The sequence below is a fragment of the Mizuhopecten yessoensis genome, unplaced genomic scaffold (assembly GCF_002113885.1).
Source record: "Mizuhopecten yessoensis strain PY_sf001 unplaced genomic scaffold, ASM211388v2 scaffold11105, whole genome shotgun sequence".
NCBI classification, from domain to species: domain Eukaryota; kingdom Metazoa; phylum Mollusca; class Bivalvia; order Pectinida; family Pectinidae; genus Mizuhopecten; species Mizuhopecten yessoensis.
Window position 1 is genome coordinate 717,217 of NW_018408882.1, and position 18,751 is coordinate 735,967.

The following is an 18,751-nucleotide window of genomic DNA, read 5'->3' on the forward strand; positions in this document are numbered from 1 at the left end:
ACCAAGTTTGTTCAAATGAATGACCTTGACATATATTCAAGGTCACAGGGGTAAAATATGTTAAAAACCTTAAAACGACTTCTTAATAAGCAAATGGGTTGGAAGACTATAAACTCTGTTCAACCTTATGTCCTTGTTCGACATTCAAGGTCACAGACGTCATATGTTTTAATCTTTTAATAGGTTCTTATGAATCAAATACTGAAATTCTGCCTGTAGCTGTATTTTAGTCCACTTTTAAGATAACAAGTGTGAGATCAATACCAGGTGAGCGATGCAGGCCCATTGGGCCTCTTGTTGAATTTGGCTTCCTTTTAATAGTTAAGGTCATATAACTTTGCGTGTATGTATATACTGTCTGGATGGTCATTTTTGTTGGGCATATATTTCCGCTATATTCGCGGTCACAAAAGATAACGCGAAATCAAATACCCAGTACTATGAATATAAAGAGATAAAAGAAAAGACTTGTTCACCCCTTTATTGTCGAAAAATGGAGATAAAACACCAATTCAATATCGTATTTACTTTATTCTGATAAAAATTAATAAATCCCATCACCCAAATACAAATGTACAGTCTCTAGCGCATTTGTTTTACCCGTGTAAACAACACGAAATGTAATCCAACGAATCAGTTCTCATCGGGACAAGTGCAAACTATTAACTCTGAGAAATTAAACAACTATGGAGCATGCTTGCTGGAGGTGGTTGGCGTCTAATGCCGATATGAGAGTGCTGCCTCAATGAAATATCATGCCAAAGGACACCCATTACAGTACTCCACATGGTCACATGTAACTATTACCTTAAATGGTGAACGTTAAGCAGGGAATAACAACTACCAATTTTAAAGGACTTTGGTATGTCTCGGCCTGGGGACAGAACCTATTGCCTTTCTTCACTTTGGCTTACGTTTAGGGACACCAAGCCGAAAGTGAGGTATCGCGAAGCAATCTGCTAGGAAACAAGAGGTAGATAGACGAGGAGAGAACATTACAAATCACAAATAGTGTGATGTGTGCAGCAGATTTAGTTTGATCGCCTGGTGTCCCATAGTAGAGGGCACAAAAGCATGCTGATTCTTACAACATGCTAATGATAATGGTTGCTATAGAATTTAATTTACTTGCTGTCTCGTCAAGTTCAAATGTAGAAAACAAAAAACATAACACACAAACAAAAAATTATTTTGTATTTCAGACATGTTTTATAAAATATTAGGGCACGTTCTACTATAATGAACAGATGTTATGTAGGGAATATAATATCCTGTTATACATAGGGTAATGGAGTCGTTCAGAATCAAAGGTTAATTTGAATGTTTGTTCCTTTATTGAAAACGCAAGCGATGTTTATATTTTGTAAGTATATCAAGGACCTCTGCGAAACATGAGCAGTCCACAGCAGTAAACAGCAATATACATTGACAACATAGTCTTGTCAAGGTGCTATTCAACTTTACTTTGAATTATGTTTCTATTTCAGTTCAGCCTGATTCTATCCCGACCCATCAGTTCAGCCTGATTCTATCCCGACCCATCAGTTCAGCCTGATTCTATCCCGACCCAGTCTGCGTACAATAGCACATGTTCTGGTCGCACAGTCCCTGTGGACAGTTATGTTGGCACCAGAGGTCAAGGCCTGGATTCCCGGCAACCGAGAAACAATTTTTCCCCGTTCCTAGGAGTCCACTATCCTGGTCATCCACTAACTGACCAGCCGGACGACATTTACAGTGGGTCATTGGACAGTACCTACGCTTACAATTGACGTGACACCACCTGTCCATGGCCAGCAACCCTTTCCAGGCACCGGCGGACTTGCACACGATTTGGATGGAGGGAGGCGGCATACGAGTTACAGGGAGTTGAGTTGGAGATTGTGTCGTGGCAGGGGTCGTTGTTGGAGTTGTTGTAACAGGCGGTGATTTTGTGGTCAGTGAGGTCGGTACTCTTGGTGTAATCGGCGGAAATTGTGTGGTCGGAGAGGGAGTTGAATGGTCGTCTTTGTCACTTTCAAGAATTGCAATATCTGCACATGCGTAAAATTCTTCCTGTGGTCCAAAACCTAATCCACAATTGCCTCGGATGAAATCGTTATTGGCACAGCCCCACCTGTTTCCTGTTAAAAGTAAGAGATATGAGTGAGATATAAAAACATTAAAACGAAATATTAATATTTTTCAGGCCTAATCATGTGTTACCATATGAAGATGTATAAATAGGTGTTTATGAAGCCATTGCTTGATTTATGACAAATCTTGAAGGCCGATAACGCCGGAATTCAAGAGGAAATATCTCTACTGCATGAAGCGTCTGATGCTGTATCTGTTCTAATGTGCGTTCTGCTTGCAGGGAAAAGTTCAATTGATGTAATATCCCAACATTAGTCGCCTCACGATAATATAATATTCATGTATAATGAGATTGAACATCTAGAAAAAAGGGAATCCCCAAAATTAAAGGACGGCAGACAAAGAGTGGAGATGGATATTTTGTTTTCTTTTAATGTCTTATTGAAAGCTCAAGTAATTCCAGTTCGTGCCTGTTGACGGTTTGTTGGTGTATTTGTATTAATTGCCTCCTTGCGATCGCACTAATGCCGAACTTAAAGTGCTACCTCACTGAAATGCATGCCCACCATAGTATTCCATACGGTCACATCAACAACGGTTTTACCCTGAATAGTGAACGTTAAGCAGGGAACAGCCACTGTCATCTTAAGGACGTTGGTATGTCCCGACATGGGGACAGCACCCATTGCCTTCCTCACTTGGGCGAACGTTCAACACGCTTGAAAACAAAAGAGGTTGTCAGGAACTACAGAGAAATGTAAAGATCCTAAGTATTGCTAGGGTGCAGCAGATGTATGTACATGTAGAGGGACAAAATTTGGAAGGAGGTTTCCCCATCAGTTGCTTCTAACAACATGCATTTGTTAACTGCAGGTTTATTATTTTTCTCAATCCCCGATCTGCAAGGGATGTGAATAAAAGAAAAGATGGTGAATAGAGTTTCGGGTTTAACGTCATTGCATCAGCTAAGGTCATGTGAAGACGGGTACCTAGGAGACACCGCCGGAAACAAAGTAAAGGTAGGCAGGAGAAAAGAAAACAATCCGAAGTATTGCTATTCCGTCTTTGCGTAGAGTTATCGTCCTCGTGAGCAGGTATTGATTGTAACGTCACTGATTTGTGTGAGAAAATTACGTCGTTTTCTCTGAAATTGATGACGTTACACACAAACAAATGACGTAACAATCAATACCTGACCACAAGAGAAGGTAACTTTGCAATACGAAAAGACGGAATACGTGTAACGTGCGGGCGGTCACCCATCCAACTACTGACCAGTCTGCCAAACCATTTGAGGAAGGTGGATAGTTATCCAGAGTTTGCCAGACTGCTGCACTCCTGGGATGGCCCCGTTTGCTCAGGTCGTATCTGTACCTGTGTCTAGAGTTTTAATGTTTTTTTTCAGTGCTTTAGTCTTTATTACTAGTTACCTGCTTTATTTATCTATTATTTATTTACCTACCTATTTAGCTTAACTTTTGATTTGCATGGCGCTTTTATATACCAATAACTGGCTGCATAGTTTCTAGCCCTCTCTTCTAATCATCATTATAGCTCAATATCTTTTACTTACAAGACCTTGTCGTCCTATTTTGATTTACACTATATTAGTGTATATTATGTCAATTTTTACTCTTTTGCTATATTAGCATGTATGTACATTACACTTGAAGTGTTTTAACCCTCCTATAATATAGCAACACCTGTGTGATATGCAGCTGTTTCACTATTTCCACTGTACATCATTTTTAGTATAGTACTTTAAATTAAGTGCCTGTGATATCTATTTATATGCTGCTATGTTATTGTATGTTTTACTCGCTGATTATGTGCTAGCTTTCTGTGATAGAGATAGCTTGCTTTGTTGTTTTCTGTGTGCTTTTTATCATGTTTGTCGCAAAAATAGCGCTACAGCGCTAATGTTTCTATGTTTGATATATGCGACGTTAAATAAAGTTTCTTGTATCTTGTACCACGCTCGACGTTGCTGAACTAGTTAGAAGTTCCCCGGGTTATAGCGCATCACTGGAAAAGATAGCTTGCTCCTAGGGAATAACGTAGGTCCTCCCAGTGTATCAATGCACCTTCCCTAACCACCGGGAACTGGCCTTACACGACCACAGAGTCACTACGCTGCCACCAAATGTAACGTGCGGGTGGTCACCAATCCAATTACTGACCACGCTCGACGCTGAACTAGTGAGCGGGTCCTGGGTAATACCGCATCACTGGAAAAGCTAGCTTACAAGTAAGGCAGTATTTCCCCCTTATATTCCTTAACTGTTACATGAGAACAGCAGATCGATTTTCTTACTGAAATGTGTTCAGCTAGTTTTTAATACATGATGTTTATAAAAACTGTTTTAGTGTGATACATTTTTATGAAATGATTTGTTCAATGGAGTACTTTGTGTTAAGGTTTGAGTATCGGCCTCTAATGAATACTATTTCGATGCAACCAGAAGACTTGTCATTACACGATGTGTCATATCATCTTCGGTGTGACATTAACCTTAGAAGTGTTAAAAAAGATAGAAAACAACACAAATAACGTTTTCCATATGACCATAGAAAACAGCCGATACCCGGGGGAGAGGAAACGATACATACATGTATCTCGAATATGAACACTTTGACTGACGTGAAGCTGGAGAACATCTGTTGGTGCTACACAAACTTCAGCATAGTTTTGCAAGAATATTATTACGAGTCATAAGGGAGATCTCCTTTAAACTCATTAGCATTACGGTAATGATGATGCACCATTAACATAGATTACTTTCGTATTAAATCCAGCGCTCTTGTTATATTTTGCCATTCAGACTGCTTGCTGCTATTTGAATTACAATATACAACGAACAATCAGTATGTTATTACTAGCTTTGCGGGGCTTACGTCACTTTTTATCATTTTGAAAAATAAAACATTCAAATGCCGCTATTTTCGGGAAGTAAACGAATATATTATGCACACGGAGATACGTCCTCAAATGACCTTAGCTGATAATAGGACGTTAATTTAAATTAAACCTAACAAAATTAGTATACGTTGTTCAACTAGAATTAACTTTATTGTTAGACCTCATAGCAGATGCATCAAATGACAAACCTGATATGTAACGCCATTGCAGGACACACTGCGAGCACGTGACGTCGTATGGGAGTCGCATTTTAATGTCGTAAAACCCAACACTCGAGTCATCGACGTGAACCCTGGTTGAATTTCCGTAATACTCTTGTAGGAGGTAGCGATCTAGACAGGATTGCGTGGCTGCTCTCCTTACGTTGTTATTTGGGCATAACCGGAACTCGAAGTATCCTTTATGACTTGCAGTAATCTCCACGTTGATATTGATAGTGCCACTTTTTACGTAATATCCAGTTATGATGCCATTTGCAAATCGACCATTCGGCGGCTCGTTGTCGTGGACAGAAAGGTCATACCGATCTCCACAGATACCGCATTTACCGCCATTCACCCACCACTGGATCTGAAAATGGAAAATACAAGTAAATACTGTGCTGTTTCCACTGTTGTCTACCCCATTGCATTTTATCGAAACAGGAGACTAATGTGTGCCCTACCACGTCTTCTGTTAAAGAGGACATTCAAGATACCAAACTTGATCCGCTGTATCCTTTTGCAACACTAAGAATACATCCTTCGTTCTATCTTTGATACCTACTTTTCTTACTTTTTTTACTATCTATTTTCTTTATTCGGCGGGACCAATGCAGGTTCGGGATGGGGGTGGGGGTGGGGGGTGGTTTTTTTTTTCCACATCCTACTTCATGTCATGAGATGTGCATCCCCTACCCACCTCCACCCCACCCGGTTGCTTCGGGTGTTTCTTCTGTGTATTCGGCTTAAGTACAATTCAGAAACTCTAAAACTGCCCCCATCGCGATACTTGAGTTTCGATACTTAATGGGAGTGTGGGAAGGGGTGGGTTGGGGTGAAGTGTCAGCTAAGAACGTGCCCCCGTGCGTGTAATGTATACTGGAGGCTGTACATTTGTGTGTATCCTCATCCTCAGACCTGATCCCGACTTTGGATGTTTCTTTTTTTGTTTTGTTTTGTTTAATGTCCTGTTATACCTAGGATCATTTATATGTTTACTGTATGCGTGCATGTTTGTATGTGTGCTGAGGGCATGTTATGTTGGTGTATTTGTCTACTTGCGACAGTGCGGATCTGATGCCGACTTTAGAGTGCTACCTCACTGAAATACCATGCCGAAGGCAAGCAGCAGAGTATTCCGCCTTGTTATATCATACCGGCAACGGATAAACCAGTTGGTAGCATTACCTTAAATGCTGAACGTTAATAAGGTAATCACAACTACCGTTTGTAATGACTTTGTATGTCCCGGTCTGGGGACAAAACCCATTGCCTTCCTCACTTGGACGAACGTCCAACATCAATGCCAAATGTGAGATATTGTAAAGCAAGGCGCTAGGAAACAGAACGATTGGATGAAAATAGAAAGGTCCCAAATGTTGCAATGGGTGTATCAGATTATTTTTAGTCGCAGCTATGTCCCCAATGTAGAGAATCCTCTATTCAAAACAAAGTCCATGCAGAGAGCCGAACAAAGAAAATCATTTACTGTACCATATGATCCATTAGGAACCAAAGGTAAAAAGAAGTAAAATAAATATCTTTTTGTTGGTATTTTGATCGGGATTGAACATCCTCACGACAGCCAAAGTTATATGAAGTTAGTTCAGATTTAGTTAGATTCCAACGTTTTGGCCCTAAGAGTCATCCAGTTTACTTGGTAAGTCTAGTATCAATAATATCACAGTAGACTTTGCACGGCACTGCTAATATCGCGATACCTTTGCAGATTCAAAGTGAAAAGGGGTATGAGCCCTATAGCAGCCGTGTGACATATATATATAACGTAATTTTAAGTTACATTTTACTATATTCTAGGTTATATGCTGTTCATTATTAATATGAAAACACTATTCTTTTGGTGGCATTTTGTTGCAAGTATAATTTCTAATTATTCATTTAATGTTGTAGTAAAAGTATTACAGTAATATACGTCATGGCCTGACGCGCAGTGGATAAGCTCCTTACTTGTGCGGGTATATAATCTCCATGACAGAGATGCTCGTTTCTGCGCAAAGCATGAATTAACGTTGAATTATTTCACATTAACTGGCCCAAAGTTGTATTTTGTGTAATTAATTGCTATATTATTTGTGCATGGAAGGTGATGCCATCAAATATATTCAAAAAATGAATCTCCTTCCTGTCGAAGATATAACGCATTACGGTGCTACTCTGTAACTTTTATGGTTGTTTTAAATATCACGTTCTTTCTTATCAGGTCTCCTTAAGAGTTTTTTTACTCAACAGGTACTTCTATTTCGATTCTATCACACGTAACCTACAGGACAATATAGAAGGTCGGAGCCAGATATTTATTTAATTTGAACTGTGTTCACCTGACAGCCCGGGCAGGCCAGGATTAACACAATTGGCTTCGTTTTGAAGACATACCTTTATCCCCAGTCTAGCAGTCATTATAAAGGGCAAGGAAATCTCATCGACACGGTGTTTTATAAATCGTTTATATTCAAAATACACGTATTTAAAAAACCCCATCTAAAGCCTGACTGCGCGCTATAATCAAGATGTGTAGATTTTAAATATTGAAAATATTGAAATCTGTGGTTTTGTCCGTTTAGTTAATTGTACTTGATTTAATGAATACCATTAAGAAGGGGAGATAACAGTAACGTTATGTATAGGGGAGACAACAGTAACGTACAGCTAACGTTCGCAGGTGAGAATATGTTTCATCAAAACTCGATTGATTTAGAACTCTAACGACATTTCAGGATAAGCACTAAAACAGAGCAGTGAAGTTTGTGATTTCTTACACAAAGTATGTGTGCATCCTTTCCCTTTGTTAGTTATACAGAACTTTATTTAATGCAAAGCAACAAATATGGTTTTCGATACCCACAATTTCCTTATAATAATGTGTCTCATAGGGTGGAAGGTGGGATAGGAAAACATACACAACACATCTTATTTAAGGACGGCCCACCCTTCCGCAATTAACCAGCGGAATATAATACTTATGTAGTAGTGATTTTATGAAAATCTAATCATTCCGATAGACTGGGATTTTTTGGGCCCTAAATATTCAAACATTCAGCTTGTCAATTTTAATATTTTGAATTGTTTTGGTGTGTTGCATTGTTCGGATCATTAACAAATGAAAATAAGCATTGTTAACTAACACTACAAGTATTTTATTTGTCACAACAAAATAAATAAAACACGTGACACAAAGTGTGTTTTATTGAAATTGTATGGTTAAAAGTGATTATCTACAAGCTAGAAGCAAACAGGACACAAAGTTTCATACAAAAATAGTGGAAAATTGAACAAAATATACACAATGGCTTTATAATAAATCTATTTTACATTTTACAATCACTTAGATCATGGTGAGAGTTGTCTTCCTTAAAAACAATTAGAACGTTTTGCAGAGGGATAAAATTTACACAATGACAGTTATCCGTTTCAAAAAAATATCAAAACTTATGGAAATGCTTTAAAATTATGATATCAAAAGTGACAATTTCTTGTTCTTTTATGGAACCAAATTACTCTCAATTATGTACACTTTGGACATCATTCCACAGCCCACTATTGCATGCAAATTATGTAACTAGAATCTATGCCGTTCTCACGTCCACCCACACGCATTTTTATAGGGATCCCAATAATTTTTCCAATAACACTATTTTAACATTTTTCGACAGAGCGTAACTCGTTGGACATCGAAAATCGTAATGAACTCGGGCTTGTGAACTGGTGTAAGCACGTGATATACACATGTGAGGTTGGTACACAAAACGCATTAGTCCAAATTTCATGCGCTTCATATATTACCTTCTTGAAGTCGTCTGGTCTCATGTCAGTGTCTTTTCGTGAGTCAGTTTATGTCTTTGTATCGGAATCTCTATTTCTGAAGTACGTATGATTACACATTTCCCAGTTAAGTCTCGATATCGTGTGGTGACATATCATCGTCACGCACGTGTACTATTGTTGACCCGGTGTTACTATAATTTACACTACGGTATTGAAATACCCAAAACGCAATACGGAAATGACGACACGAAAATACGCCAAAAACGCATGTGCATTACGAAGGGTGGGAGTCCTAAAACCCGACTATGTCCAAATTTTACCTCATATTTAAATGAGTAATTTGAATAGTTTAATTAGGTTTTTTCGATCTTTTTTCACAATTAGCGTCACTAATTGCAAGTAAACAATTAATAAATTACTGGTTTTATTTACCTTCCCCTCTGATGATTCGAATGTTTTGGCCCCTAGAGTCGCCCAGTTTACTTGGTAAGTCTAGTATCAAGAATATCACAGTAGACTTTGCACGGCACTGCTAACAACGCGATACCTCTGCAGATTTAAAGTGAAAAGTGTTTTTTTAGCCCTATAGCAGCTCTGTGACATATTTTATGTAACGTAATTTTAAGTTATATTTTACTATATTCTAGGTTATATGCTCTTCATTATTAATATGAAGATACTTTTCTTTGGGGGGCATTTTGTTGGAAGTATTTTTAAATTATGCATTTAATGTTGTAGTTAAAGTATTATGGTAATATACGTCATGGCCTGACGCGCAGTGGATAAGCTCCTTGCTTGTGCGGGTATAGAATCTCCATGACAGAGATGCAAGTTTCTGCGCAAAAGCATGAATTTACGGTGGATTATTTCACATCAACTGGCCCAAAGTTGTATTTTGTGTAATTAATTGCTATTTTATTTGTGCATGAAAGGTGATGCCATCAAATATATTCAAAAAATGAATCTCCTTCCTGTCGAAGATATAACACATTACGCTGCTACTCTGTAACTTTTATAGTTGTTTTAAATATCACGTTCTTTCTTATCAGGTCTCCTTAAGAGTTTTTTTTACTCAACAGGTACTTCTATTTCTATTCTATCACACGTAACCTACAGGACAATATAGAAGGTCGGAGGCCAGATAATTATTTAATGGGAACTGTGTTCACCTGACAGCCCGGGCAGGCCAGGATTAACACAATTGGCTTCGTTTTGAAGACATGCCTTTATCCCCAGTCTAGCAGTCATTATAAAGGGCAAGGAAATCTCATCGACACGGTGTTTTATAAATCGTTTTTATTCAAAATACACGTATTTGAAAAACCCCCTCTAAAGCCTGACTGCGCGCTATAATCAAGATGTGTAGATTTTAAATATTGAAAATATTGAAATCTGTGGTTTTGTCCGTTTAGTTAATTGTACTTGATTTAATGAATACCATTAAGAAGGGGAGATAACAGTAGCGTTATGTACAGGGGAGACAACAGTAACGTACAGCTAACGTTCGCAGGTGCGAATATGTTTCATCAAAACTCGATTGATTTAGAACTCTAACGACATTTCAGGATAAGCACTAAAACAGAGCAGTGAAGTTTGTGATTTCTTACACAAAGTATGTGTGCATCCTTTCCCTTTGTTAGTTATACAGAATTTTATTTAATGCAAAGCAACAAATATGCAAATGAGTTTGCTCGAAGGTTTTCGATACCCACAATTTCCTTATAATAATGTGTCTCATAGAGTGGAAGGTGGGATAGGAAAACATACACAACACATCTTGTTTAAGGACGGCCCACCCTTTCGCAATTAACCAGCGGAATATAATACTTATGTAGTAGTGATTTTATGAAAATCTAACCATTCCGATAGACTGGGATTTTTCCCCCCTAAAATACCCAAACATTCAGCTTGTCAATTTCAATATTTTGAGTTGTTTTCGTGTGTTGCATTGTTCGGATCATTAACAAATGAAAATAAGCATTGTTAATTAACACTACAAATATTTTATTTGTCACAAAATAAATAAAACACGTGACACAAAGTGTGTTTTATTGAAATTGTATGGTTAAAAGTGATTATCTACAAGCTAGAAGCAAACAGGACACAAAGTTTCATACAAAAATAGTGGAAAATTGAACAAAATATACACAATGGCTTTATAATAAATCTATTTTACATTTTACAATCACTTTGATCATGGTGAGAGTTGTCTTCCTTGAAAACAATCAAAACTTTTTGCAGAGGGATAAAATTTACACAATGACAGTTATCCGTTTCAAAAACATATCAAAACTTATGGAAATGCTTTAAAATTATGATATCAAAAGTGACAATTTCTTGTTCTTTTATGGAACCAAATCACTCTCAATCATGTACACTTTGGACATCATTCCACAGCCCACTATTTCATGATAATTATGTAACTAGAATCTATGCCGTTCTCTCGTCCACCCACACACGCATTTTTATAGGGATCCCAATAATTTTTCCAATAACACTATTTTAACATTTTTCGACAGAGCGTAACTCGTTGGACATCGAAAATCGTAATGAACTCGGGCTTGTGAACTGGTGTAAGCACGTGATATGCACATGTGAGGTTGGTACACAAAACGCATTAGTCCAAATTTCATGTGCTTCATATATTACCTTCTTGAAGTCGTCTGGTCTCATGTCAGTGTCTTTTCGTGAGTCAGTTTATGTCTTTGTATCGGAATCTCTATTTCTGAAGTACGTATGATTACACATTTCCCAGTTAAGTCTCGATATCGTGTGGTAACATATCATCGTCACGCACGTGTACTATTGTTCACCCGGTGTTACTATAATTTACACTACGGTATTGAAATACCCAAAACGCAATACGGAAATGACGACACGAAAATACGCCAAAAACGCATGTGCATTACGAAGGGTGGGAGTCCTAAAACCCGACTATGTCCAAATTTTACCTCATATTTAAATGAGTAATTTGAATAGTTTAATTGGGTTTTTTCGATCTTTTTTCACAATTAGCGTCACTAATTGCAAGTAAACAATTAATAAATTACTGGTTTTATTTACCTTCCCCTCTGATGATTCGAATGTTTTGGCCCCTAGAGTCGCCCAGTTTACTTGGTAAGTCTAGTATCAAGAATATCTCAGTAGACTTTGCACGGCACTGCTAACAACGCGATACCTCTGCAGATTTAAAGTGAAAAGTGTTTTTTTAGCCCTATAGCAGCTCTGTGACATATTTTATGTAACGTAATTTTAAGTTATATTTTACTATATTCTAGGTTATATGCTCTTCATTATTAATATGAAGATACTTTTCTTTGGGGGGCATTTTGTTGGATGTATAATTTTTAATTATGCATTTAATGTTGTAGTTAAAGTATTATGGTAATATACGTCATGGCCTGACGCGCAGTGGATAAGCTCCCTGCTTGTGCGGGTATAGAATCTCCATGACAGAGATGCAAGTTCCTGCGCAAAAGCATGAATTTACGGTGGATTATTTCACATCAACTGGCCCAAAGTTGTATTTTGTGTAATTAATTGCTATTTTATTTGTGCATGGAAGGTGATGCCATCAAATATATTCAAAAAATGAATCTCCTTCCTGTCGAAGATATAACACATTACGCTGCTACTCTGTAACTTTTATGGTTGTTTTAAATATCACGTTCTTTCTTATCAGGTCTCCTTAAGAGTTTTTTTTACTCAACAGGTACTTCTATTTCTATTCTATCACACGTAACCTACAGGACAATATAGAAGGTCGGAGGCCAGATAATTATTTAATGGGAACTGTGTTCACCTGACAGCCCGGGCAGGCCAGGATTAACACAATTGGCTTCGTTTTGAAGACATACCTTTATCCCCAGTCTAGCAGTCATTATAAAGGGCAAGGAAATCTCATCGACACGGTGTTTTATAAATCGTTTATATTCAAAATACACGTATTTGAAAAACCCCATCTAAAGCCTGACTGCGCGCTATAATCAAGATGTGTAGATTTTAAATATTGAAAATATTGAAATCTGTGGTTTTGTCCGTTTAGTTAATTGTACTTGATTTAATGAATACCATTAAGAAGGGGAGATAACAGTAACGTTATGTACAGGGGAGACAACAGTAACGTACAGCTAACGTTCGCAGGTGCGAATATGTTTCATCAAAACTCGATTGATTTAGAACTCTAACGACATTTCAGGATAAGCACTAAAACAGAGCAGTGAAGTTTGTGATTTCTTACACAAAGTATGTGTGCATCCTTTCCCTTTGTTAGTTATACAGAATTTTATTTAATGCAAAGCAACAAATATGCAAATGAGTTTGCTCGAAGGTTTTCGATACCCACAATTTCCTTATAATAATGTGTCTCATAGAGTGGAAGGTGGGATAGGAAAACATACACAACACATCTTGTTTAAGGACGGCCCACCCTTTCGCAATTAACCCGCGGAATATAATACTTATGTAGTAGTGATTTTATGAAAATCTAACCATTCCGATAGACTGGGATTTTTCCCCAAAATACCCAAAAATTCAGCTTGTCAATTTCAATATTTTGAATTGTTTTCGTGTGTTGCATTGTTCGGATCATTAACAAATGAAAATAAGCATTGTTAACTAACACTACTGTTTTCGTGTGTTGCATTGTTCGGATCATTAACAAATGAAAATAAGCATTGTTAACTAACACTACAAATATTTTATTTATCACAAAATAAATAAAACACGTGACACAAAGTGTGTTTTATTGAAATTGTATGGTTAAAAGTTATTATCTACAAGCTAGAAGCAAACAGGACACAAAGTTTCATACAAAAATAGTGGAAAATTGAACAAAATATACACAATGGCTTTATAATAAATCTATTTTACATTTTACAATCACTTTGATCATGGTGAGAGTTGTCTTCCTTGAAAACAATCAGAACTTTTTGAAGAGGGATAAAATTTACACAATGACAGTTATCCGTTTCAAAAAAATATCAAAACTTATGGAAATGCTTTAAAATTATGATATCAAAAGTGACAATTTCTTGTTCTTTTATGGAACCAAATCACTCTCAATCATGTACACTTTGGACATCATTCCACAGCCCACTATTTCATGATAATTATGTAACCAGAATCTATGCCGTTCTCACGTCCACCCACACACGCATTTTTATAGGGATCCCAATATTTTTTCCAATAACACTATTTTAACATTTTTCGGCAGAGCGTAACTCGTTGGACAACGAAAATCGTAATGAACTCGGGCTTGTGAACTGGTGTAAGCACGTGATATGCACATGTGAGGTTGGTACACAAAACGCATTAGTCCACATTTCATGCGCTTCATATATTACCTTCTTGAAGTCGTCTGGTCTCATGTCAGTGTCTTTTCGTGAGTCAGTTTATGTCTTTGTATTGGAATCTTTATTTCTGTAGTACGTATGATTTCACATTTCCCAGTTAAGTCTCGATATCGTGTGGTGACATATCCTCGTCACGCACGTGTACTATTGTTGACCCGGTGTTACTATAATTTACACTACCGTATTGAAATACCTAAAACGCAATACGGAAATGACGACACGAAAATACGCCAAAAACGCATGTGCATTACGAAGGGTGGGAGTCCTTAAACCCGACTGTGTCCAAATTTTACCTCATATTTAAATGAGTAATTCGAATATTATAATTGGGTTTTTTCGATCTTTTTTCGCAATTAGCGTCACTGATTGCAAATAAAAAATTAATAAATTACCGGTTTTATGTACCTTCCCCTCTGATGATTCGAATGTTTTGGCCCCTAGAGTCGCCAAGTTTACTTGGTAAGTCTAGTATCAAGAATATCTCAGTAGACTTTGCACGGCACTGCTAACAACGCGATACCTCTGCAGATTTAAAGTGAAAATGGGGTATATTTTATATAGTAATTTTAAGTGTTTTTTTTACTCTATTCTAGGTTATATACCCCCTCATTATTAATATGAAGATACTATTCTTTTGGGGGCATTTTGTTGCAAGTATAACTTTTAATTATTCATTTAACGTTGTAGTAAAAGTATAACGGTAATATACGTCATGGCCTGACGCGCAGTGGATAAGCTCCTTGCTCGTGCGGGTACAGAATCTCCATGACAGAGATGCTCGTTTCTGCGCAAAAATATGAATGTACGGTGGATTATTTCACATCAACTGGACCAGAGTTGTATTTTGTGTAATTGTCTAGGAAGACCCCACCGGAAAGAGAGAGAGAGAGAGTTGTTAGGAAAGATGGGAAAATTGATACAATGGCGTCTGTTGACCAACTATGGTCCCTTCGATGTCCTCTTAGTAGAAACCCCCCATTCTGCAGAGTGGCACACGCAATGGAGTACGGGAGGTCTATTAGGATTTCTCAAATGTACCTTAAACAGAGATCTATACGTAGAAACCACCCAACATGTAGGGCCCCTAAATTAATCACCTCTCCAAAACACACGGTGGGATATAGCAGGCTTATCATTTTCCCGAACCTGCAAGGATTCCCATTCTTTCCAAAACATATGTAGAAATACAAAAAAAGGGGGAAAATGTCTATAAGCCGTTTAAATTGTACAAACTTAATATTGCCAAAATAATGTAGAATAAATGTAGATAAGACACAAAATGTCACATATTAATATCCAAAACCACTTACCGCAAAACCGCCACAGAAAAGCTGGTGGTCGTTGTAATTTGGTGGTGTGCTGTACCCGTATCTCCACATCGTTGACCGTCCGGGCGGACTGACCAGACGGCCATGACCGGACACTCCGGCCAGGTCGATCACATAAAGAATGGTGAAACATAACATTAGATATTTCAATACGTTTTCAGTCAGCTTTTGTAGACGAAAATGTCCCATTTTGAATTTAGAATCGTTCTAGTTTGAAATTCTCTTTTTAGAAGTTCACAATTTCATTAATATTAGTAAAATACATAATTCATGTTTCGAGCCTACTTAAAAGAAACACTTCGTTGTGAAGCTGGTAAAATTTGAATCCGCTAATATACAATGTGTTTCTTGTAAAGTTTATCCAAGTAAAAAGGTCCAAATGGTTTTATAGGAATTCGAGCATAGAAATTGTTGACGAAAATCCGGTTATCTCCATGAGAACATGAATACGAGGCTAATGTTCAATAATAACGACGCCAGAATGGTCAAGCGGTCAGATTTGCGATGCAGTTAACGTTGCATCATATTAGAATCCCAGTAAAACTTTTCCATTGGCGTTGACCACTAGAACAGCTGTAAGACCCACGATTGATCGTGATTTACCCAAAACTACCCCCTGGACATTTATGTGTGGCGTTAGACTAGGGTCCATAACTATGTTACTCATATCTGGGGCTCTCGATGGGTAATCCGAATGGGTTTTTGTTTTGTTTATCACAAATGTAGGCCAAATATAAGCAATTACAAAAAACATAACACAAACATACCTCAGGTTAGATGTGGATATATTAGAGCTCGTGATTTAAATTGATTAATGCCCAAGTCAGTAAGTATTGGATAGTCGAAAACATTACATTATAAAATCACAAGAACTAATAAGATTTACTGCCGTCTAATCTATTTCTCTAGCTTTCTTATTATTAGTACTCTTGAGTCATTTGAGAAAATAATCTATATTAATAATAAATATCAAATACTTTATAAAATATCATATATACAATTTATTTGAAAGATATTATATATTTTATTAGCTATATAATTTTATATATTTTATAAGACATCATATATTTTGCAATCAATTCGTTTGCTTTGGATGTTTATCTTTTGCATAACCTTCCAGTTTTACTTTCATATATTCTTTTAACGAGCGTCTATTAAAAAGTGCTGATTTGCCATAAATGACACAAATTGTCGATAAGCTGTATAACAATAAAAAATAATACAAACCAGGTATAAATCTGTTGTTTTCTGGGTCACATACTTAAACGTCGAACATATATTTTCTATTCGAAGATAAATATATTTTTCACATATTTTATTTACGTTCCTGAGACGATTCTGTGAGAGTAAGTAAGTAGTACTTGATTTGGGGAAATTCTATTTAATTTTCACCGAGTAATCCCCGAAAGTCGAGTCTGAAAATAGACGTTAAGTGTGCAAGGAACGAGAAAATCAAGATAAGTGCTCAATACGAAAGACTGCAAGTATATCTCTAATAGTTACCAATTATTTAAGTTTTTCTTGTGTGACACTGAAAAAGTAGATACAAAGATGCATAGATTTTTAGCATTTATTTGTTTCACATTTGCACTGAAATTATGTACACCACAAAGACATTTTCAATATCATTTAGAAATGGTTAAAACACTCAAAACAAATTACGTTCATGAAGTGTTTGCTCAAGAATTTTTATTTTATGCAGACACACAAACTGTGTTTTGATGATATAGTTAAATATGAAAAACGTTCCTTGATACACACCAAGAATGTTTCGTATTCCAAGTGTCCAGTAATATTCTGTTTCTTTTTCTTTTAAAAAGAAGTGTTATTTATTAGTTTTCTTTACTCATTCTCTGCAATTATATACACAATTATTTTGAATAACTGGATTGCCCACTAAAAGTTTGTCATTAAATAAATGAAAATTAAGAGAATTTTTATATCTTGGATTTAAGCTGACAATACATGCGTGATCAAGTATTGTACATTTCCGTGTGCCGTAGGTTCTTGTAGATAATACTCACCGGACCGGCTATATCTGGCCCCCGAGGGGAATTCGGCCATGTGTGGCCTACTTATGCACTAGTTTAGTTCAGGACGAATATTTTACTATCTTTGGTCAATATCTGTAGTTGTTGAACCGCACATAATATCAATATCAACCGTCTCAGATCAGATCCCTTGCAGGGAACCTCGGCTGTTTCGGGTAAAAGACTAGGTACAAGATGACAAATGTGGGGCCCATGCAGAATCTGGGGCATTCTTGTGTGTTTTCTTCTTAGGAAACATTGAAGCAACAAAAATGGGTCTGCTGCCCCTGTTGCGACATTTGGGATCTTTGTGTTTTCTCTTTACTTCCTTACATTCTTTTGTTCCCTATTGCTTTGCTTTTCCACACTTTCTTATGATTTCAGTGTTTAACAGTCGCCCAGGTGAGGACGGCAACAGATTCTGTCCCAGACCGGGGCATACCAATACCGGGGCATACCAAAGTATTTACAAATGGTAGTTGTGTTTACCTGCTGGACGTTCAGCATTCAGGGTAATTACAACAACTGGTTCACCCGTTGTCAGTATAATGAGACCGGGCGGAATACGGTGCAGGGTGCTTTCGGCATAGTATTTCAGAGAAGTAGCACTCTAAAGTCGGCATCAGATCCGGGCTATTGCAAAAAATCAATCACACCGACATACTATCCATCTATCTATTCTGCAACACCCTCTTTCGAGTATTATGTGCAGCAAACCCTACCGCCAACACAAATACACACAAGTCTACCTGTCTAACCAACGTTTTGTTCAGGGATTTTGTTCAGGCGGAGCCATGTAACAGATGATTTTAATCAGATTGTGTTTATGTTATGAATAAATATCTAAAACTATTAACTTAATTCGCTAGTATCTTTGTCTAAGTTTGAACACAGATGAACTTAGTTTAATATGTCAATGGGCATGTATCGGAGAGAGTTTACTTTGAGTTTCTATAATTATACAGTGGTTTATGCGAAAGGAAGGGATAAGTGACTGGGTAGTTTGATTTTGTCATGAGGCCCTCCAAGGGTTAACTGTTGTGATAGCCACGGCGTATTC

The 18,751-nt window shown here is 37.2% G+C and overlaps 1 protein-coding gene across 1 annotated transcript; it reads right to left on the reverse strand.

Moving 5' to 3' along the window:
* Positions 1 to 1,180: 1,180 nt before the first annotated feature.
* LOC110465894 lies at positions 1,181 to 16,250 on the reverse strand. Its single transcript, XM_021522032.1, has 3 exons — positions 15,644 to 16,250; positions 5,185 to 5,566; positions 1,181 to 2,123 (listed from the first exon to the last, which is right to left on the reverse strand). Exons 1-3 carry the CDS (start codon positions 15,848 to 15,850, stop codon positions 1,558 to 1,560), a joined length of 1,155 nt encoding a protein of 384 aa, XP_021377707.1. The 5' UTR covers positions 15,851 to 16,250; the 3' UTR covers positions 1,181 to 1,557.
* Positions 16,251 to 18,751: the final 2,501 nt, after the last annotated feature.

Bases quoted from the DNA above. Each gene is read 5' to 3' on its own strand.
- LOC110465894 (XM_021522032.1), bottom strand. From the start codon at position 15,850: ATGGGACATTTTCGTCTACAAAAGCTGACTGAAAACGTATTGAAATAT. The intron at 5,567-15,643 runs GTAAGTGGTTTT...TTCCATTTTCAG, and splicing joins TTTTCTGTGGCGGTTTTGCG to ATCCAGTGGTGGGTGAATGG. The intron at 2,124-5,184 runs GTTTGTCATTTG...TACTTTTAACAG, and splicing joins GCAATGGCGTTACATATCAG to GAAACAGGTGGGGCTGTGCC.